Consider the following 23,556-nt stretch of genomic DNA (forward strand, 5'->3'; position numbering starts at 1 on the left):
CTAGCGTTTATGTGCCATTTACGTCCCTGGGCTAATTGAGTTAACTGACTTTTTTAACTGGGTTAGGTTTTTGGACTTAATGACACGTTTCAAGAATGTTACAGAGTAAATTGGTACATTTTTTAAATTTGGTTTAAAATAGCAAAAATGGACAAACCAGGTAGATGTAAATGGCACTTAAGTCTAATATATTTAAAATTCATCTTATAGTTATAAAATGAAAGTAAAAGAAACTCTCACGTAGAAACTATAGCAATCAAATGGTAAATAACTTGATGCTTTAATAAAAAAAAAATTAAGAATATAGAATGGTTGAAAATCATCAAAGACGATGATCAGCTGAAGTAGAACTCCTGAAGGCTTGATAAAATGCAAAAATAAAACAAAATGGGCCTCATTTTATTGTGCCAGTGCTAGTTGGAGGCCCTTTTCCGGGGCTAGGCCCAGGTCTGCCGGGAATATTAATACATTATTTGATTTCCTTAACAAAAAACATTATTTTGCTTTTAGAGTTGAATGCTTGGTTGGTCCTTGTGGTTTGCGAAAAATGAAGAATTGGTCCCAATTTGATATGATTACTCAATATAATCTATGACTCATTCGTATTCGTATAATCTGTTTCTTTTTGTTGAGCTAAAGTGTTGTGTGTTGACGTGTTATTGAACTATTTCAAAAAACTTTCAAGAAAAACATCGTTTTATATATACGTTTAGAAACTTTATAAAACTGATTGTGTGCCATGTTTGATTACATTTATTTTAGGGTCTCTATGCATGGTGAACATAGTCTGGGTATGATGTTCGATTATATGTTCACTCATGCGGCGTAGAACCCTAGATTCATAGACATGACTCATGAGATAGGATTTTTGAGACAACCGCCTACAGAGTTACAACATGCATGTCATTGTGGCTCTAACGACTTGACACCATCCATGGAAGTGTGATCAATTCATAACATCTTCACTTTGTTATCATATTGTTGACTACACACAAGCATGTAATCTGTTTGAGAGGCATATGGATGAATCATAGGATATGATATGATTATTTTGGTGGTCGAACGGTGTAGTGTTATATATGCCTTACGAGTTTGGCATGCATTGGGGGTCAAAAATCTAGTGTACCATTAAGGTACGATATATTATATGTCTGGCATTATGCGTGTGCATTTTGGATATTTGTTTGTACACGCTATACATAACCCTAACCCATGGTTGTTGAAGCCACATTTCTTTGTATCTATCTATTTGGATATGGAGGTGTTATTTGATAGGAAATCTTGAAACTAAAAATTTGATTTCTTTTGTGACTTGTATCTGTTAGAAAAATAACCACGGCTTGAAACCACTGATCAGTTTGATAAACTACTGATCAGTTTGCCTAACTACTGATGAACTTAACTACTGATCAGTCTAACCGCTGATCAACCACTGTCGGTTGAAGCAGTGGCTAGATGAAACAGAACCACTGATCAAAACAGTGGTTAGAAAGGTTGCAAAATAGAAGTATAAAAGAAACAGTAAACGATTTAACCGGGCTTGTGTTTGACACAATTCCCTTAAACAGATTCGCCGTCTGTTCCCAGGGTACGCCGGTTCGAAAAAGCACCGAGCGCTGCCGGACTTGAACACTTGCCTGAAAGAAAACTGGAGAAAGCTGTAGAGAGAAAGAGAAGAGACTGTTGATTTCGGTGTGTCTAAACTGAACGAAAAGGTTCGGTTTTATAGCCATAAAATTGTAACTGTGTTCTCAACATCATTGCAGCATATTAAAAGACCAGACTAATGGTCATTATTGCAATTATTGAATCAGTTTTAAAACTGATACATAATGATCATTAAAAAGAAATCATAACAGTCTAGAAACTGAAAAGAATGATCATAATTAAAAACGAGAATAACAGTTACGAGTCTGTGCAAAAACTGGCCTCACGCGGGCCCGGGTTTTCGGAGCTGCGGACATGCGGGCACGCACGAGTTCAACCAAATTCCAGCTCCGAAACTCAAATTTTTGCACCCCCCCCCCTGCGCACGCGCGGGTAGGACTTGTGGTAAAACATGTCATAAGACTACAATTGCTTGGAGAAGCTTTTGCCTTATAAATTGCCTTTTCTTTTGTTCCCACACCAATGTGGGACAAGGTGGTTTTACCACTTGAGACTTTCCATTCACACCAAACTTCCAACAGTATCCATTATTGTTCGAGATATTTTATTAAAAGCATTAGAGACTTCATTCTATTTACTTCGTTAAGCTTTAAACTCTTGAATTAGTTTTTACTTAGTGAAATAATCTGACAATTTGTTTTGTTTTCATAGTTAAGTAATTCCTCTAGACGAAAGTGTTACGTTATCGGGATGGGGCGTCACAGTATTATTATAAAAATATAAAAATAAAGGAGTGAAATATGTAAACTTAGAACTGTTAGCCGACAATTATGCCCAACCGACATCTGTTTCAACGATTCCGCTCCAGTTTATGCCTTCGTCTTCCTACGGCTCAAACTGCGGGGGCGTGTTAGCCGACAATTATGCCCAACCGACATCGGGCCATATCTGTGTATATTTTGTATTCCTCTAATTTAGTTAGTTGCCTTATTTATCTAGCTGTACTCCGGTATATATGTAACACATTGTGATGAATAATACCCAAGGTTTTATACTATCTTATGTAACACTATTTTTTGACAATACGCTTCAAGGTTCGGCATGGAGGCAAGGGTGGTATTAGCTAATTCATGTTGAAGGGCCTGTGACCGTGGACCTTTGTTGTTAACAAAAAGGCGTTTGACACGGAGCCAAGCTTCATGGGCGGTGGACTCATCGGTTAAGACCCGAACAAGAAGAGCGTCCGAGAGAGTGCCATAGATCCATTGTAAGACAATGGAGTCGATGTTCTCCCATTCGGCAAAGTCGGGTGTGTCTTTTCCGGGTGACGGTGTACCGTCTATGTGGCACAGCACCTTGTACCCTTTGGCGTGAAGCGTAAACAACTTGACCCATGATGCATAAGATACGTTGGTGCCATCTAAAACGCGAACTTTGTGCTGAATATTACTTACCGTATACACGGGATGGAGAGGCTTGTGCACGGCGGCATCCGAGGATGCAGATGTACCTTCTTTATCAGTCATGACAGTTGACTGTGAGTGACAAAGGGCTGTTCGAAAACGGCAGTAGAAGGAAGGACGGCAGGGTGTTCGAGAACAAACCCTAGGGTGATACCATGTAAGATAGTATAAAACCTTGGGTATTATTCATCACAATGTGTTACATATATACCGGAGTACAGCTAGATAAATAAGGCAACTAACTAAATTAGAGGAATACAAAATATACACAGATATGGCCCGATGTCGGTTGGGCATAATTGTCGGCTAACAAGAACATTATTATTAGATTGCTTTGTATGTCAACACTTATCACCATATGTGGATAAGAAGATGTAGATTTGTATTTTATACACATGTACACTTAGAATATATATATAGCATCTTGCACATGTTGTGCCAGTGGTATACTGTGATTTGTGGTCCAGGGGTTACGGTGGTGAAGTTAAGATGCAAACGTGTTTGGACACGAGTTAATGAAGAGCTCTACGCAAGCATTACATTTTTATTATTAGAAAACAAAAAATAATAATAAAAATTCAAACCAAAAACCAAATTGCCCACAACTTGGTTTGTTACAAAACATTACATATCATACAAGTACTTCTCAAAAAGTGGTTGTTCACTTGCATCTAAACAAACAGCCAAAGACATACTTCTATCGTTGTTTGGACTCGGTAGAACATATATGGTTCCCTCGTACAATATAACCGCGGGCCCCATAAAAATCGGCCGACCCCACCCGAAATCTGCGTCATGTACGGGAAGTCTGGTCCAGGCGTTTATGTTTAGGTTCGGGCTAGCAAAGTAACTTGGTCCACGAATAAGAGCCGATAGGTCAGGTTGTAACTCGAGGTAGTCTATAGCCGATCTCAAATACTCATCGTCCATTTTGGTTAATGTGGTGTGAATCAGCTTTGCAGCGTTCGACAATGATCCTGATGTAAGATCACCTGATTTTGCAACTGGGGTGGCTGTGAAGACCACGTTCCCCAGGTAGCCTCGTGGGAGGTGGGGACTCAGTCTTGACCGTCCATCTGTGGCTACGTATAGTTTCGTCAGTTGGTCATCTGGGAGCCCTCGAGCCTTGCACGCGCATCGCCATAGGTGAGCCGCTAGGATCTCATATGTGCTATGGTTGGGGCCACCGTCGCTCTTGGCTTTAGCTTTGAGGGTGTTGAGTTGGTCTAGTGTGAGTTTAAGCATAGTGGTGGAGGATTTAGAAGGAGAACCCGATTTTCGGCCAACGGTGTTCATGGTGGGAGGTGGGTGGTATTCGACATGGTCATGGGTTGGGGTGGGTGGGTTGCGTGCACGTAGTAGTGTTCGGTCAATGAATGGTGGGATGGCTACGGACAACCCACGAGCCACATCAGACCATGTGTTTATGAAATGGAGAGAGGATAAACCGTCTGATAACGTATGGAATACACCACAACCAAGACCGACTCCTCCGCATTTGAAATGAGTTACCTAGAGAACAAAAACAAAACAAAATAAATCAACTTAGGTGAATTCTAGTACCTTTTGATCAATTTGATATACAAAAGGTATAAATCAAAAGTCAACAATTAAGAGTCAAAATAAGCAAATTCCATTAAAAATTGGTGGTCATGATTTTTTTACTATATAAAGTCCCTATACCTACCTACTCTTAATCTAATTGGTGGTGATGGCCACTTACATTAATTTTTCAATATAGTATTGCTATTGCTACTATGATAAAACAACTACCTACCCACTTGACCATGTGTATTATGGTTGACATCTTTCTCTCACATGCATTATAAGATTGTTTTGTACAACCTAAGACTCCACATTATGTTATACAAAGATAAAATTGTTCTTCCAAGAAAAGGATTATGACATGTAACCATATGCATTATATGTAGTAAAACACATTTATGTTCTGGAAAATAAGAGAAAATAGGAAGTTTGAATAAATATTAGGTGAAAGATTAAGGATTGTTTTAAAACTTTATGAGCATTCACACAACATGATAAAAGCTTTTGGACCACATAATATAATAGAAATTAAATGTGCATATAGCAGCCTCACATGTAAAGAAAGACTAAAATACTTAACATTGTCTTTTTGGCAAATAAGAATTAGATTTTGACAAATACATAATATTTTTTAGAAAATAATTGCAAGAATCACATAATGCATTTGTATCTATATTTTTAAGTGTGACATTTAAGACGGTTACGTAACTGCTTACCCCAATCTCTTTCTGACTCTTATTACATTTGCCAACATAAATTTGGCTATGTATTAAACACGTCTTAGTAACAATTTTACTTGATAGTATGTATCAGAAATTTCGGACAGAATACCAATACTATACCGATATTAAACATATATGATATGGTATTTTGTTTTAAATTTAGCTTAATTTCAATATTGATAATATTCTAGTACCGGCATTAAACATATACCATATGTTATTCGGTTTTAAATTTAGAGTAAAGTACATGGAAGTTGCTGTGGTGAAGTTGTTGTGGTTAACCAAAATTTTGGATTTAGTCCTTAGTTTTTTTTAAAGTACACGGATGGACCTTGTGGTTTGTATTTGTAACGCATTCAGTCATCAACTTTTGCTAAAAGTACATGGATGGTCTCTAACTCTCTGTGGTATGTACCTTGTAACGTATTTAGTCATTAAACACTGAGGACTAATTGTGTTACAAAGTAAAAGCTACAAGGACCATTTGTGTACTTTTGGCAAAAGTTAGAGACTAAATACGTTACAAAATGCCAACTACAGAGACCATCAGTGTACTTTTGAAAAAAAAATATAGGGACTAAATCTAAAATTTTGATTAATCTTCGTGTACTTTACTCTAAATTTAGTTTAATGTTCATGACTTCTATGTACCGACCAAACATATACATACAATAAGTATTCGGTTTTGGTTTTAACTAAATTTCAGTACAGTACCTGTGCGAAAAACAACGGGTACGAAGAAATGTCGCCGGAGTAATCAACGCTGGGCGTCAGCATCTGAAACTCCGGCGACGGAGTAAACTCTCCGAAATCATCCAAACACGCATCCGTTTCGGCCTCAACGAACAAAACTCCTTCACCATTACAATTAATAACAATCCTACCACTCTCATCTCTTCCCAACCGCCCAGCCATCGGATAAAACGGCACGAGCACATCCGCAAGCGCCTTTTTCATAACATTCGAGTCGAAAAAGTTGGACGACCCGTTCGGCCTGTAGAAGTAAACGGTTAAAATATGAATTCTTCCAACAACAAGATCCAAGTTAGAGGTCCATAGCTGCTTTGGAGCGTCTGCTATGGGCTCTGATGGAGGAATGATTGTTGAGTTTTTTATTGTGATGTTCATCTTGATGTTGTGATCAGTTTTCATGGTCATATTGTAATAAGGGTGTATGGTTGTAATGAAGGGGAAAAGGGAATTGGGTTTTTGAGCACAGGATTTGCATTCATCGGTGGGGTATTTATAGGATCGGTCGGTTTGTCAGTGTCCAGCTGGAAATATTTTATTATAAATAAAAATAAAAAAAAATACACTATAAATTCAAATACCTGCAACAAGTATACAATTAAAAAATAAAATCATATATCACATACAGAGAAATGTTCAGTTGGTATCAGTTTGGTTCAGTTTGTTAACGATACAGTAGAAGTAATTGGTATAGTTTGTGGCACAAATTATATATTATTCTAAACAAAACTCGGTTTGTTATGATATTGATATTGAGTATAGTTTGGCATAAAAATGGTTTATTTAATTGTCTCATTACAAAAAAAGTTGCCTGATATAACCTAAAAATAAAGTTGTATATCACATCGATCGAAAACAATTAAAGACGAATATCGTTATTGGTTACACTAATACACAGGGGCGCAGGATTGGGGGGGGGGTCACCTGACCCCCCGAATTTTTGCTCATTAGTGTACGATATGTAGTTTTCGTATAAATTTTTTTAGGTATATACGTTTTCGACCCCCCGGTTTTTTAACTTTTTTAGGTTTATACGATTTCAACGCCCAGTCGGAAATTTCAAGCTTCGCCACTGTTAATACAAATACCAGTAGTGATTTGTTCAATTTCATTTGTCACGGTATAGGTACTGGCACTCGATATAGCTTACGATACAAACAATATATATTTTATTTCGAATACAACTCCATTTTAAACGAAATATAAAAAAATAATTAAACGCAACTGTATATTTAGTTTTTTTTAAGCTAACGAGCGTTAGTTATTAGAGAGAAACAAAATTAGTATAAAAATAAATAGTATAAAGGATTAAATTAAAAATTAAAAAATCACCCAAAAATAAATAGTATAAATAATTAAATTAAAATTTACCCAAAATCGTCCATAAGGTTTGGGTATATTTATCAGTTTCATTCAAAACAATTTTTTTATATTAAATAGTCCTTCACTTTTGAGATTTTTTGTCATTTTCATCCAAAAGTCTAATTTGCTTTATTTTTTCTGTCAAATATTTGGATGAAAATGATAAAAAATCTCAAATCTCAGGAACGATTTTGACAAAAAAAAAGTTAGACGTTTTGATGAAAATGACAAAAAATCCCAAAAGTGTAGAGCAATATGATACAAAAAAGTTGTTTTGCATGAAATTGACAAACATACCCAAACTTTAGAGATGATTTTGGCAATTTACTCTTGATAAAATATTTTATATTGTAAGTACATCCAAGTATTATACGTGTAGAAGGTAATTCCGATTTTACAAAAAGATTATTTAACATTTATATAACAAAGTTGGTCACAATTAGTTAAACTTAAACATGTTCACATTAGCTATAATATTGAAAGTTATTAGTTTCACATTAGCATTCAAAACATAACAACTCAACTTTACGTGTAACATATTTTGAACCGGTATATAATTTGGAAATGAATTTATAGACATCAGCAAATATGACTCTCGGTTTTTACGCTTACTACACTTATGTGTTGTTCGTGTTTGTGTATATAGGCTTCATGGTTTATTTTGTTTGTGTATTCTAAATCTAGTTCATTTTTCTTCTCAACTACACCGCTTTCTGTTGCTACTAACGCAGTAACGCTATTATAATAAACGTGGTTTGCTATTGGTACGCTTAGTATGATACCGTTTATTGTATTTCTTAATAATTCTGTTTTGAAATTGAGTTAATAACACATTGTGCATAAACTCTATGATAACCTTGTATATATGTATTGCATCGGAATTTTCCTGTTGAAGCATGTTTACTGATTACATATTGTTTTTGATATAATTATATTATATGTATAAAACATTTGTTATCTACAATAGAGTTTTGTACTTTTGAATTTCGACGACAATGTTTTTCTTATCTTTTGATTTTAGCTTTGACTTTTTGAATTTGTATTTTTTAAGGAATTCTAGTTGGTGTTTTCATCTGATTGATGAGCTTGGACTATACTCATTTATTTTTTCTACAATTTTTTTTCTACGATTTTTGCATTAATCAAACACTTTGCTAGGTTTACCAACAGTTTAGACGAAAAAATAAATTAGTTAAAAGAAATTAGCTTTCACCCTCTTATAGCGGATTAAGATTTGTGACAATTTTAGATTTTTTTTTTCTGTAGGCTGCTACAGCGAGTGTCGAACTGTAGCGAGCTAAACTAATACTGATTGAATTTCTGCCGCGTAGCGTGGAAAATCTCACTAGTTGCTTAAAAACCTTCTTAACCATTTATCATGCAAACTAGGGGCAAAACGATGTACTAGAACAACGGTTGTATGATAATATATGAAGTCACATATTACGCTATATATTAACGGTGGTATACTATGTTTGTTATTTCCCCCGGTTTATCTCTTCTTCATTTTTAATGTTCCCAATGTCATATGACAATTTGACATATGTGTAATTATTATAACACGCCTCAATATAGGTATACATATTTTTTTTTCTAGAAAATTATGTGTCATCTCATCACCATGTTGTTTGTATTTATCAGTTATATTATGATTTGGCGTGTGTGTCTATATGTTCTTCTACAAATGATTATTTCTTGGTCAATGAAGAAGAAGCAATTTTACAAGGTAAAAGATAAAATCACTAAAGAAGGATATGTAAACCATTACGAGAGTATTCACATCCCATTCATCATCTTTATCTTCAATGACGGATCCAAGAATTATTTTCTAGGGGTGTGAATGAAGGATTTAAACAAATTTTGAATGGGTGCGATCAGGAATTTACCCTATAAAATACACTAAAAAATATTTTTCTAGGGTTGCGCCCGCCCACCCAACCCTCTACCTAGGTCCGTCCCTGTTCATCTCTATAACATAAAAATGACATTTTTCTCCGAATGAGATGTGAGAGGTTGCGCCCGCCCACCCAACCTCTCACATCTCTATAATTTTTATTTTATTATATTTTTTTTTCTTTTTATTCCATTTGTAGTTTTAAGTTTTAACTGCTTACTATTTTGTCTTATTATCATTTTCTTCACACTACTAGTTTATGGGTGTTGATCGGGTATTTTTTCTGATTTCAGGTTAATCAAGTTGGGTTATTCGAGTATTTTGTAAACATCTTCGTTTACTTTAACAAAAAAAAAAAAAAAGCCCCTCATAGTCAACCAAATTAGAAAGAAAAGGAAACCGATTCATCATGACTTGATTATATATAATACTAGACATGCTATTTTACTCCCATTGATCTAACAAGATAATTTAAAAGGTTCATGTTAAACAAAAATAAAAGGACTGTAAATTAAGTACGATGATATAATATATGATTTGAGATACTAAAATGGCAACAAAAAACTCATATAATATGTATAACATTAGCCATTGTTACTCATATATTAACTTAAATCAAACACAATAATTTCATGCATATTTATTTTTCTCTTTAGCAATTTAAAGCAACAAACTTGTCATTTCTGTTACCAGATAATGCAACAAACATAAAACTTTAACACTCAAATCAAATGCAAACATTAGGCACAACAATACAAGAAGTCAGTGGGTCATAACTACCATAATATGTGTAAAATGTACATTCATAAAAGAATAGGCTGGAAAGCTAAGTGTGGACCAACAACATGAGAGGTCACTGGGTCACATTTAGTACCATTTTCTTTGCTAAATTATTGGTGTTGTGTATGACGTAGCCACAAAACTTATCACATGCACAAATCACTACTTAAAAACGGAGATAATCAAGTTTATAGGTTGCTTGAATCACAATCGGGATTGAACCAAGTATCAATTTTGGACATCATTGAAGTAATAGTAGAAGCATTGCAACATGGGGAAATCTAATAAGCATTGTTGATTAGCATCTAGAAAGATGGAATCTATGAATTACGTATTTCCTCATCATAACATGGAGTTTTCTCATATCGTCATTAAATCTTGAAAATCGTAGTAGAATACTTACTTTCACATAGATTACCATTCAAAGTTGAAAGTTTTACAATGAATCCCCAAATCGAAGAGCAACCTAAGACCTCATCGAAGGAAAAACGATTGTGGTAGGAGGAAACCCATGAGTCAGTGTGGAAATTGTGGTTGCAAGCAGAGCAAGAGGTTGTCGGTGGAACAGGAGATGGAAGCGGCATCGGAACAGCAGTTGTCACATATCTGAGAGTAATTATACTTGATGAGTAGAGCATTAGCAGAGTGTACGACGTTGTTACAGAACAAACAAAGCTTAACTTAATTGATTTTATAGTATAATACCGCGGAACTTTGATTACGAAAATCACAGAGAGACTTAGGTGTTGTTTGTTTTTTTAGAGGTAAAAGGTCTGCAGTCTGCGGATCACATCTGCAGGCATCTGCAGGAGAAGAGGTGGACCAAATGTCTGCAGTCTGCAAGGAGAAGAGGGTTTGTTTTTTTTCTACAAAAACCACTTCACACACACAACACACAAAACAGTTCTCTCTCTCTCTCTGCCTTGAACTCTCTCTCTCTCTCTACAATCTGTCACCACCACCGTCCATAGCACCACCACCACCGCACCACCTCCGCCATCACACCACCGCCATCACACCACCGCCATCACACTACCGCCTCTCTCTCTCTACAGTCTCTCTCTTTCTCACCGATCTCTCTCTCTCTCTCTCTACGGTCTCTCTCTCTCACCGATCTCTCTCTCTCTCTCTCTCTCTCTCACCGAGCTCTCTCTGTACGGTCTCTCTCTCTCTCTCTCTCACCGATCTCTCTCTCTCTCTCTACGGTCTCTCTCTCACCGATCTGGGTTTTGTTTTATATGATGGGTTTGGTGGTGGTGGGTTTTGACGATGGTGGTGGTGGAGGTAGTGGCTGAGATGTGGTGGTGGAGGTGGTGGCGGAGGTGGTGGCGGAGGTGGTGGCGGAGGTGGTGTCGGCAGGTCGAGGTGGAGGTGGTGGCGGAGGTGGAGGTGGTGTCGGAGGTGGAGGTGGAGCTAGGGTTTTGGAGCAGATGGATGTTTTGAAGAGGGAGAGAGGGAGAAGGAGTTGGCAGAGGTTTGAATACATGGGGAAGGATCTGCTTGGGGAAGAGGTGAGGCAGAGGTAAAAACTCTGCAGATCTTCAAGAAAACAAACAAGCTGCAGGACCCTTATGTCTGCGCGCGTCTGCGCGATGCAGACATAAGTGCTCAGAAGAGCTTTTGGCCAAAAAACAAACACCACCTTAGTCTGTGAAGGATTTAGGGTTTTGAATTTGAAGAGTGAACTATGATGAGAATGATAAAAATGGAAGAACGGTGTAGTTGATGGCGCCTAAAGTTGAGCTGGAGAAGATGGTGGTTGAATATTATACGGAGACGAATAATGGCTTTTTTATAAATGTAGCTTCACTATAGCTATTTTTAGAAATTAGAGATGGGGTAGGAAAATAGAGAAAAGGATGAAGTGCTTTTTCAGAAAAGATATTTTAAATATTAAAGAACGGTGTAGTTCAATAAATGAGTGTTATAAGAAGTTAAGCGGATCGATCATATTGGATTGGGGTTGGGTTGGGTGAGGTTGCAAAGTTTGAATACTGAGAAGGATGAGTATGCATAGCTAGCGGCCATATTACATCAACAAGAGATGAAAGAAACAAGCGATAAATAGGTAAGGGGAAAATGACTTTGAGGTACATTTTTTCAGTTAAACATGTCAAATGGGAACTAAGAAGGAATAGTGGCAAAACACAACAAACAATGACTTTTAATTGGAATAAATGGGTTGTTCCAAAGGTGAATTTGTTCGTTTGGCGAGCAATAAAAGGAGGATTTTGACAGTGGAAGCATTGGTCAAACGAGACCTGATGATCATCAAAGACTTATGCACATATTGTGGATATTCTGATAATTTAGGATATTCTTCGCCATCTTCATCCTCGACATCATTCACTTTCTTGCTGTCGTTTTCACCATACGGCCTAGAGCGATATGGTTTATACGAGGATTCCGATTTCCTGTTTGTTGATTCGTATGTCGAGGATGCATTCATCCTCTATTGCATTTTCTTGTCATCTTCAAGCCTGATATATCTCAAAGCCCTGTTCTGAGCTTCGTCCAAGTTCCTGCAAGGATTCATCACAAGATCCTGATAAAATTGGGAATCCTTTTTGTAATCCCATCTTGAATACTTGTACAGCTGTAGCAACATCAAGGTGTGGGATATCCAAGGATTCCCTGTTGAACTTGTTCAAGTAATCCCTTAGGGTTCGTGAGGCCCTTGTGTTATCCTATAGAGGTCACTTGTTAGTTTTTCAAAGCTTATACTGCAAGAAAACTGACTGTTAAACAAATTAACTAAATGAGCAAATGATGTAATTGAATGAGGTGGAACGTTTAAGAACCACTTCAAGGCTGATCCTGTTAGGGTAGAGCCGAAGCCCTTGCAGAGGCATGCTTCCTTAAGATCCGACAGAATAGGGTTAATCTCCATCCTCTCTCCCTATACTGGGCAATATGTTCCCCAGGATCCGTGGTCCCGTCATAAAGCTTCATATTGGGAGTTTGGAATCTTTTTGGGATTTCAGCATCACAGATAGGATATGCAAACCGGGATATCCTGTGACCATCCTGGGATACTTCCGATATGGGCTGTACCACCCCAGGTACCCTCGATATCATATCCTTCAGCTTCTGAAGCTCTCTGGAGAGTGCCGACGTCACACCTGTATCCTGCGAAGATCCAAGATTGTTAGTAGCAAGAGTATTAACATTATTAGATAAGTTACCAGTCTGATGATTCTGGCCATATCCTGGGCCCCTCACAGTTGATATCCTGGCTCTTGAGGGTATCTCAGGAGCATTGCTCTGGGAACGGCTTGGTACGACATTGCCCTGATTATCCCCAGTATTCCTAGGTTGCAAGGGGGTGACAACATCCTCAGCAGGTCTCTTGGAGTTGGACTTCAAGAGTTGTATTTCTTTCAATATTATCTGGTTAGTCTCCTATTGTTGCTTCATCTGAACCTGTATACTACCAAACAAAGTTAGAATTTCATCATTAGAAGCCATAATAGGAGTTCTCCCAGGGACACCAGATCTGTGGACATTTTGGGCAGGAAGAGTGTCTCGGGATATTTGAGTTTCAACCCTCGTTGGAGGAGCTTGAACTTGTGAAGAAGCTTGGATTTGTGGAGGTGGTGGAAGCACCGAACCGGTTGTAACAGAGGTTGTAGCAGGCATGGAGGAGGAGCTCATGTTTGATTTCGAAGCCATTGAAAATAGTTGTGTAAAAAGTTTTGAAAATAAGAAGCCAAGTAGTGATTTTAACAAAGCTTTTAATAGAAATAGCACCATAAACCACCGACCTCCAGTAACCAATGTTCTACCGAGATAAGTGGTGACACATCCTTCACTGCCATATTTAGAATTCACGGCGAACAAGCACCGGAGGCTTGTTTGCCGATCTCGTATTACGAGGATCATGAGTGATTGATATCTTCTCTGAATTGTATTTGAGGTTTTCTTAGAAAACATAGTATTGGAACAATTTGATGTACTGACTAGTCTAATACGTCTCACGTCCTTATCACTTCAATGAGTTATCAATTTGAGCTTGGTTTAAATAAACCACACTAGTTCTCTAAATATTAAGATTCACTATTCATCTCTAAAATTTATCTTTGTGGGTTTATAAAATTAAAAAAATAATAAAATAAGTATTTACAAGTAAGGTAGAAATAAAGATAAAGAATCTCATGTAATTTAATTAAACGGGTGGGGAAGTGTAGAAAAAATGGGTGAAGTTGCCCATCTCCGGGACTCGTTTTTGAGAAGATCGATCATCTCAGCAATCGTTGATATGATTCGATCCAACGACTCGTTCCATTCGTAATCGGTTGATAGATAATCCGTTGAGTGGATCAAACCCAAAAGAAATTAGCAAGAAGCAAGATTTGAGATATTTCTCTAAATTTTTCATTCATAATAAAAAACTAACACATATGCCTTTTTTGTAGGAAACCGTTCACAAAATAAATAAAATAACAATTTTTATTAATAAACAGTCTGATTACAATACATAAAGAAGAACAGATCTAAACAGAAAGAAATTACAATACAAGAAATTGAATTAAAGTAAGAACAGGTTACAAAGAAAAATAAGGAATAAAACGAAAAAACCAATGGTGACTGAGGCACGTGAAGATCACGCTTCCCTTAAAACAGATTTCGGGCCACCCAGGTGAACCCGTCTGTTTCCCAGGGTACAACAGCCTAAGCAGATTGTACTGCCGGGATTAGCCTAGCACCTGAAAAAAATACCTGAAACAAGAGTTCTCAGGGATTCGAAGTTAGGAAATTCTCTGTGTGTACTATGAACCATACGAATGTGTAATTTTCAGTGTATCTTAGACAAAGCACACAACTTGTATATATTACTGTTTAGAATTCTAACTGAAATGTTATATTGAATACAAAATTCAATAACGAATTCAATGACAATGAAGGTCATATTGAATACTGAATTCAAAAAAAATTATGTCTCATATTCAATGAGAACTTAATTCACCTTAACCAGTAGGAATCTAAACAGTCACCAGACCACTTGCTCAAGCCACACGAACCAAGACACATCTAAAAAATAGTAAAGGCGGCTCCAAGCGGCGATGCGAGCGTGCGAAGTGCAAAGTGTGCCACATTGCGCCCATCGCCCTCGTCCCGTGCCCGGGCGTGGGCGTGGGCGCGGGCGCGGGCGCGGGCGGGTGCTTCGCACCCTCCTGGCTACCACTGGGTGTGAGTTGTCATACAAGAATACTTTCGTGTAGAGAATTCTAATTATAAATCCACAAAAGATTTATCTCTCCACCTATGTGGGACAAGCTCAATTTCCCACATGTTTATGGTTCCAACACACAAACTTAATGCACAAGATCTCTCATTCATCTTGGCTTAATTATTAAATAATCATTATATTAACTCATAATATAATATTATTTATAAAATTCCCAACAATCCCACACATGAATGGAGATCGTCCCATACATCAAGTGTCATGGTAAAATTTCAGCGGTTAAGTAATGCAGGATAGGTAGCTTTCCCTTTGAACCCTCCTTTGTGACATATACTTAGTCTCCTAGCGGTTAGTAGACGCGATGTCCTTGAACCAACCCCTTTTTACGTAGACGTTATTACACATCACACATTACTCTTCCTGGTCTGGCTAACCCCTCATAGTTGTGTCCGTTATGGTCATGGAACACCATCCTGGTTTTGCGAGAGCTCTAGGAATTGTGCCCCCAATTCCATTCAAAGCGACCCCACTTCTCTCTAACATAGGTGATTTACAAATCATTAAAAGCCATATGCTTAACCTTTCTTGATATCACTGAATTTAAGTAGGAATGGACTAGGAAGTTTGTAACTCCCTTTGTATGTTGAGGTACTCCCCCACAGTGACCTCAGTTCGTACAGTTAGGTGGTCCCATTGAACCTAGATCATGGGATCTCCAATATTTCTAGGTTAGGTTTTCCGTTGTACAAACTTACTCCAAGGGCTTTAGTCCCATTCCAATCGACGACTTATGTACTACCTCTCTGCTTAAGCCTTTTGTAAGCGGATCCGCAATGTTATCCTTTGACCTCACATAGTCAATCGTGATAACTCCAATTGAGAGTAGTTGTCGTATCGTGTTATGCCGACGTCGCATGTGTCTTGATCTGCCATTATACATTGCACTTTGAGCTCTACAAATAGTTGATTGGCAATCACAATGTATGCAAATAGCAGTCAAAGGCTTAGGCCATCTTGGAACATATTCCAAGAATTGACGCAACCATTCTGCCTCTTCTCCAGCTTTATCTAACGCAATAAACTCAGATTCCATCGTGGATCTAGCTATAAGAGTTTGTTTGGACGACTTCCAAGATATAGCTGCTCCTCCAAGGGTAAATACATAACCACTTGTAGATCTAGAATCTTTTGTATCGGATATCCAGTTGGCATCACTGAATCCTTCCACAACAGCTGGATTTTGGCCATAATGCAGTCCATAATTTCTCGTGTATCTCAAATACCTTAACAATCTTGTCATACCCTTCCAGTGATCTGAACTAGGATTACTAGTATATCTACTTAGCCTACTCACAGCATATGCTAAGTCTGGTCGAGTACATGACATGAGATACATAAGACTGCCAATGATCCTTGAGTATTCCAATTGAGCAACACTCTCGCCTCTATTTTTTTGACAAATGTTGAGAGGTATCAATTGGAGTTTGAGCTACACTCGTGTCCCCGGGATTGAACTTCTCAAGAATCTTATCCACATAATGAGATTGACTTAGCACCAAACCAGTCTGGGTTCTAATGATCTTTACTCCAAGAATCACATCAGCTAGACCCATGTCTTTCATGTCAAATCTCGCTTTCAACATGTCTTTAGTAGATCTGATCATCTTATCATCACTCCCAATGATAAGCATATCATCTACATAAAGGCATAAAATCACATAACCCTTAGAAGTGTCTTTCACATAGACACATTTGTCGCATTCATTTATTTTGAAACCACTGTTAAGCATAACTTGGTCAAATTTTTGATGCCATTGTTTTGGAGCTTGCTTCAAGCCATATAATGACTTGACGAGTTTACACACTTTGCCCTCTTGGCCAGGAGCAGAAAAACCCTCTGGTTGCTCCATGTAAATCTCTTCCTCTAATTCCCCAGTGAGAAATGCAGTTTTTACATCCATTTGATGTATTTCCAAATTTCTCAAAGCTGCAAATGCAAGCACAAATCTAATTGAGGTTATTCTGGTCACAGGCGAGTATGTGTCAAAATAGTCAAGACCTTCCTTTTGTCTAAACCCTTTGATCACAAGCCTTGCCTTGTACTTGTCGACAGAGCCATCAACTTTCATCTTTTTCTTGAATATCCATCGATATCCAAGTGGCTTGCACCCTGGTGGAAGATCTACTAGCTCCCAAGTATGATTCTGCAAGATAGAATCAATTTCACTCTTGATGGCTTCTTTCCATTGAGGTCCATCTGAAGAGGTAACTGCTTCTCGATAGGTTTGAGGCTCACTCTCAACCATGAATGTAAGAAAGTCAGGCCCAAAGGATTTCTCAGTCCTTTGCCTTTTACTTCTTCTTGGCTCACCCTCTTCAACCTCTAATTGTTCTTAAGTTTCCTCTCGAATAGTCTCATCAACCATTGTTGATGAACTTGCATGATTGGTTGTTGAAGAACTCGCATGAGTTTGTACTAACAATGGAAACTCTTCTTCAAAGTATGTCACATTTCCTGGCCTTGTCTCTATGATAGAGTCCTTGTGCACATCAGGATTCTTGGATTCATGTACAAGAAAACGATGTGAGCTACCGTTTTTGGCATATCCAATGAAAATACAATCAACAGTTTTTGGGCCTATTCTAAGTGCCTTAGGGGGTGTAACAATCACCTTAGCCAGGCACCCCCACACTTTCAAGTATTTATAGGATGATTTCTGTCCCCACCACAACTCATGAGGTGTTATGTCCTTATTCTTGAAAGGTATTTTATTTAACAAAAAATTAGCCGACAAAATGGCCTCCCCCCACATGTCCTGGCTCATCCCAGAACTTATCAACATGGCATTCATCATTTCTTTTAGTGTACGATTCTTTCGCTCCGCGATGCCATTGGATTGGGGTGTATAAGGAGGGGTACACTCGTGTATTATGCCACTTTTTGCACATAATTCCCCAAATGGTGAAACATATTCACCTCCTCTATCACTTCTCACACGTTTTATTTTCTTGTTGAGTTGATTCTCAACTTCAGCTTTATACAAGATAAACTTGTCAATTGCTTCATCCTTACTCTTAAGTAAGTAAACATAACAATATCTTGTATTGTCATCAATAAAGGTAATAAAATACTTATTACCACCTCTGGTAGGAATTGATTTTAAGTCACACACATCAGTGTGAATCAGATCAAGGGGTTCAGTTATTCTTTCAACTGATTTGAAGGATGATCTTGTTTGTTTGGCTTCAACACAAGTTTTACATTTTGTTTTAGAGTCAATGGCAAAAGCTGGTATGTAATCTTATTTAATTAAACGACGCATCGAATTAAAATTTACATGACCAAGACGTCCATGCCAAACATTAGGAGACTCAACCAAGTAAGCAGAAGTACTAGCACTTTTATTCATGTTTTTCTTAACAGCCATTACATTAAGTTTAAACATGCCATTCTGGGCATAGTCCTTTCCAACAAACATACCACGCTTAGTTAAAACAAAATTATCACTTTCAAAAACCAAACGAAAACCATGCTTGTTAAGCATCCAATCCGACACAAGACTCTTGCGCAAGTCTGGAACATAAAGCACATTCTTCAAAGTGAGCTCTTTCCCGGAAGTCCACTTCAAGATCACATCACCTTCTCCCTAGATATCAGCTGTAGCAGCATTACCCATGTACAACTTTTCTCCCACCACCTCTTTAAATGTATTAAAGAGGGTCCTATCTGGGCACACATGGCGGGTTGCCCCAGTATCAACCCACCACCCTTTTGGCTCGTTACCCACCAAATTTACCTCCTCCGCCATGGCAATGAGGTCTGAAATCATGGCCACTAATGGCATACCATCATCATCAACCATAAGAGCCGTGTCATGTTTAGGCTCTTTACATTGGTCAGCACGGTGACCAGTTTGTACACAGTTGTAACACTTCCCTTTAAAGGGACCAGCCTTCTTCTTCACACCACCTTTCTTTGGCCCAAGGTCAACACCTTTGTTCTTCCCTTTTCCATTGAACTTGTGGCCTTTGTTACCCTTGTGACCCCTTGAGGATTGACCATGTTCCACAAGGTTCGCTTTAGCAGAAGCTTCAACTTGACCTCCTTTGTGTGCTATTCTGTTGTCTTCTTCAATACGAAGACGAACCACAAGGTCTTCGATAGTCATTTCCTTTCGCTTATGCTTAAGGTAATTCTTGAAGTCCACCCAACTAGGAGGCAATTTTTCAACAATCGCTGCCACTTGGAATGTTTCACTCAGATTCATCCCTTCTGACAGAATATCACTAAGAATAATCTGCAGTTCTTGGACTTGACTCATCACAGTTTTTGAATCAATCATTTTATAGTCCAAAAACCTAGCGACAACATACTTTTTAGTACCCGCATCCTCAGTCTTGTATTTCCGTTCCAATGACTCCCATAATTCTTTGGCAGTTGGAACCTTGAGATACACGTTATACAGGGCGTCTGATAGGCCATTCAACACATAGTTGCGGCATAGGTACTCAGAGTGTTTCCAAGCATCAATAGCACTCACAGATTGGACATCAGATGTCCTTTCTGCGAGAACAGGAGGAGACTCTGTCAAAAACCTCGCAAGGTTTAGAGTGGTCAGATAGAACAACATCTTTTGTTGCCATCTCTTAAAGTTCAAACCAGTAAACTTCTCTGGTTTTTCAGCATGGTTAGCAACTGCTTGAGCCGCTTGGGTACCAACCAATGGTCCCATGGTAGTGGATGTGGATCCAACGGTGGTTGATGTGGTTGCTGCAACAGTAGCCATTTCTGAAACAAGAATATAAATTCAATTAGTTTATAGCAGAAACAGATTGGTTTACAGAAAACCAATACAAACTACAAAAGTTTGCTAATGAACAGAACAAACTGTTTATAAAAAAAAATTTTAAAACCAAAACAGTGAACGGGTTTTAAAAATCTGTTTTAAGCTTGTAGGAAACCGTTCACAAAATAAATAAAATAACAATTTTTATTAATAAACAGTCTGATTACAATACATAAAGAAGAACAGATCTAAACAGAAAGAAATTACAATACAAGAAATTGAATTAAAGTAAGAACAAGTTATAAAGAAAAATAAGGAATAAAACGAAAAAACCAATGGTGACTGAGGCACGTGAAGATCACGCTTCCCTTAAAACAGATTTCAGGCCACCCAGGTGAACCCGTCTGTTTCCCAGGATACAACAGCCTAAGCAGATTGTACTGCCGGGATTAGCCTAGCACCTGAAAAAATACCTGAAACAAGAGTTCTCAGGGATTCGAAATTAGGAAATTCTCTGTGTGTGCTATGAACCATACGAATGTGTAATTTTCAGTGTATCTTAGACAAAGCACACAACTTGTATATATTACTGTTAGGTGCAAAGTGCAAATTGCGCCATCAAAGCACCACATTGCGCCCATCGCCCTCGTCCCGGTCCCGTGCCCGTGCCCGGGCGCGGGCGCAGGCGCGGGTCGGGTGCTTCGCACCCTCCTGGCTACCACTGGGTGTGAGTTGTCATACAAGAATACATTCGTGTAGAGAATTCTAATTATAAATCCACAAAAGATTTATCTCTCCACCTATGTGGGACAAGCTCAATTTCCCACATGTTTATGGTTCCAACACACAAACTTAATGCGCAAGATCTCTCATTCATCTTGGCTTAATTATTAAATAATCATTATATTAACTCATAATATAATATTATTTATAAAATTCCCTAACATTTTTTATAGGCTTAATTACAAACTGAATTAATAAAACATGGACTAAATGGTTAAACCCCACTAACCCTATTACTTAGACACATGCAAAAGTAAACAAACAAAACATGAACTATAATGGAAATCGTGGCTTGCATGAACATGGAGTAGTAGGCACATATCAATCCACCCCACTCGAACTCGACTTGTCCGCAAGTCGAAAATCAGGATACGACTTGGTGTAAACCACGACGGACGCCACTCGACTCGTACCGTAGCACTCGGAGTCGTTTCCAATATCAAGCGCCATGGTGGGTGCCACTCGAATTTCTCGGCTTCACCTTTGTCAACTTCTTCCCTGCTTACAAGACCAAAGCAATTGGATGTGGTGACAAGATTGTTGTGTATGCATTTCCCATGTGAGGGTGAGGGTGAGGGACTGGTGCCTAGACTTGGAGACCACCATGAAATTGAAATCAAGTGGCATTTTCAATTGAATCCATATTGAAGAATTTGTGGCTGAGAGTGAGGGAGGTTGGCCGTGACCTGGGCGATTTTTGTTGCAAAGTTGGTAAAAAAATGGGTTTGTAGGGGTTATGAGAACTGATGTCACTATTGGTTTGAATTGATAGGGGTAGTATGAGAGGTTGAATTTTTATAGGAACTGAAATACGTGTAGAAGGTGAGATTAAGGGCAATGGGCTCCAGACAAAATCAAGAGAAGCAAGGGCTGATGTCGGTAAAGCCACAAGAGCCGGTGGTGGTTCGGGGGCGGAAACCGATGGTGGCGCGAGAGAGGGAACTGGTGGTGGTGTTGTAGTTGTTGGTGCGGTGGCGGAAACGGGCTGTGGAAGTGTAGGTACGAGAGCGGAAGTTGGTGGTGATGATGCGGCAGCGGGTGACGGCAGCGGTGAAGAAAAAATGGGTGAAGTTGCCCATCTCCGGGACTCGTTTTTTAGAAGATCAATCATCTTAGCAATCGTTGATATGATTCGATCCAACGACTCATTCCATTCGTGAGCGTCCATGAGGGGATCAAGACCGCTCTGATACCAATTGATACGAACTAATCGGTTGATAGATAATCTGTTGAGTGGATCAAACTCAAAAGAAATTAGCAAAAAGCAAGATTTGAGATAATTCTTTAAATTTTTCATTCATGATCAAAAACTAACACATATGCCTTTTTATAGGCTTAATTACAAACTGAATTAATAAAACATGGACTAAATGGTTAAACTCCACTAATCCTATTACTTAGACACATGCAAAAGTAAACAAACAAAACATGAACTATAATGGAAATCATGGCTTGCACGAAGATGGAGTAGTGGGCACATATCATGAAACACCCGGAGTGATGAATTGATCGAAATTATAATTTTGAATAACTTGTTAAATGCACAAACCATGGATCTTATGATTATTATTATTAAGAGAATTACGTAATCCACAATTATTTTGATGTTAACATTGTAAATAATTCCTTGATTTGCTCCACATATGTCCCCGGCTGCCTCAGGCACCATGAATATTTTATTATTCTTGTGGCTTGAATATTTTTTTTTTATAGATTTCGGCCTATAATAAAAAAATCACGTTTTTTCTTTATTTTGTTATATGTGAAATAAATCATCTTTCAACAAAAAAAAAGAATCTTTCAAAAAAAAAAATTATGGGAAATAAATCAAATAATAGTCAACGGTTGAAATATTGAAATATAGTAGTTAATTGCTTGATTGTTCTATGTGCTTTATGATATTGCATCATAATTGTTATGTAACTATTAAACGTTGAGAATCAGTGGTGAATATTTACAAAACAGAGAGACCAACCAAGCAATTAACTTTATTTATGTTGTTTATACTTGTCAATTGTAAGAAACGAGTTAACGTTAACTCACGCGTTGCGACGGGTTTTTATTATGAATTTCTTTATTATGACTATGTGAGATGTGCAAAATCTTTATTTTTGCAAAACATTATTTTCATTTTGCTTTATTATCATTCTATAACAACGCTAAATAATTTTATATTCAAGAAAATCATGCTATATTTGATAAAGAAGCCACTAAACACATACAATCAATTTATGCTCGGCCGCATAAAGAAAAATCAACTAAGGAATCATTTGTCCTTTGTAATTTTGTAATTGCACGCATTGGCGGATCTTAAGTTTTCGGTAAAATTAGAGGGTGGGTTAGACTCTCAAAATCTAATATTTCATACTAAAAATAAAATAATTTCACAAATTTTCGGCAGTAAAATTTATACGAAGCTAAAAAAGAAAGGGTCGGCTATATTCAACGTTGGAGATACAAATTGATCATAATCACATTTTGGTTATATTCAAGGCATATAAAACGTTAAATTATTCTTTAGTTAAAATAAATATCATTCAAATTTTGTTGTGAGCGGTGATTCCATGGCATCATTCAAAGAAATTTAGTCATGCATGCATGATTCTCACATGTTTGACCATATGCATCCAGGTGTATACTATTATGAATCTATGATGGCAAGCATCAATACTTC

General features: G+C 37.7%; 2 protein-coding genes across 2 annotated transcripts; both read right to left on the bottom strand.

The window, feature by feature from the left end:
* Positions 1–2,657: 2,657 nt before the first annotated feature.
* LOC110892357 lies at positions 2,658–3,134 on the bottom strand. Its single transcript, XM_022139524.1, has one exon. The coding sequence runs from the start codon at positions 3,132–3,134 to the stop codon at positions 2,658–2,660; it is 477 nt and encodes a 158-aa protein (XP_021995216.1).
* A 449-nt stretch (positions 3,135–3,583) lies between these two features.
* On the bottom strand, positions 3,584–6,565 carry LOC110893966 (shikimate O-hydroxycinnamoyltransferase). Its single transcript, XM_022141129.2, has 2 exons — positions 6,053–6,565; positions 3,584–4,583 (listed from the first exon to the last, which is right to left on the bottom strand). The coding sequence occupies exons 1-2, from the start codon at positions 6,494–6,496 to the stop codon at positions 3,696–3,698; spliced, it is 1,332 nt and encodes a 443-aa protein (XP_021996821.1). The 5' UTR covers positions 6,497–6,565; the 3' UTR covers positions 3,584–3,695.
* Between the last annotated feature and the right edge of the window lie 16,991 nt (positions 6,566–23,556).

The sequence above is a fragment of the Helianthus annuus genome, chromosome 12, assembly GCF_002127325.2.
Source record: "Helianthus annuus cultivar XRQ/B chromosome 12, HanXRQr2.0-SUNRISE, whole genome shotgun sequence".
Lineage (NCBI taxonomy): Eukaryota > Viridiplantae > Streptophyta > Magnoliopsida > Asterales > Asteraceae > Helianthus > Helianthus annuus.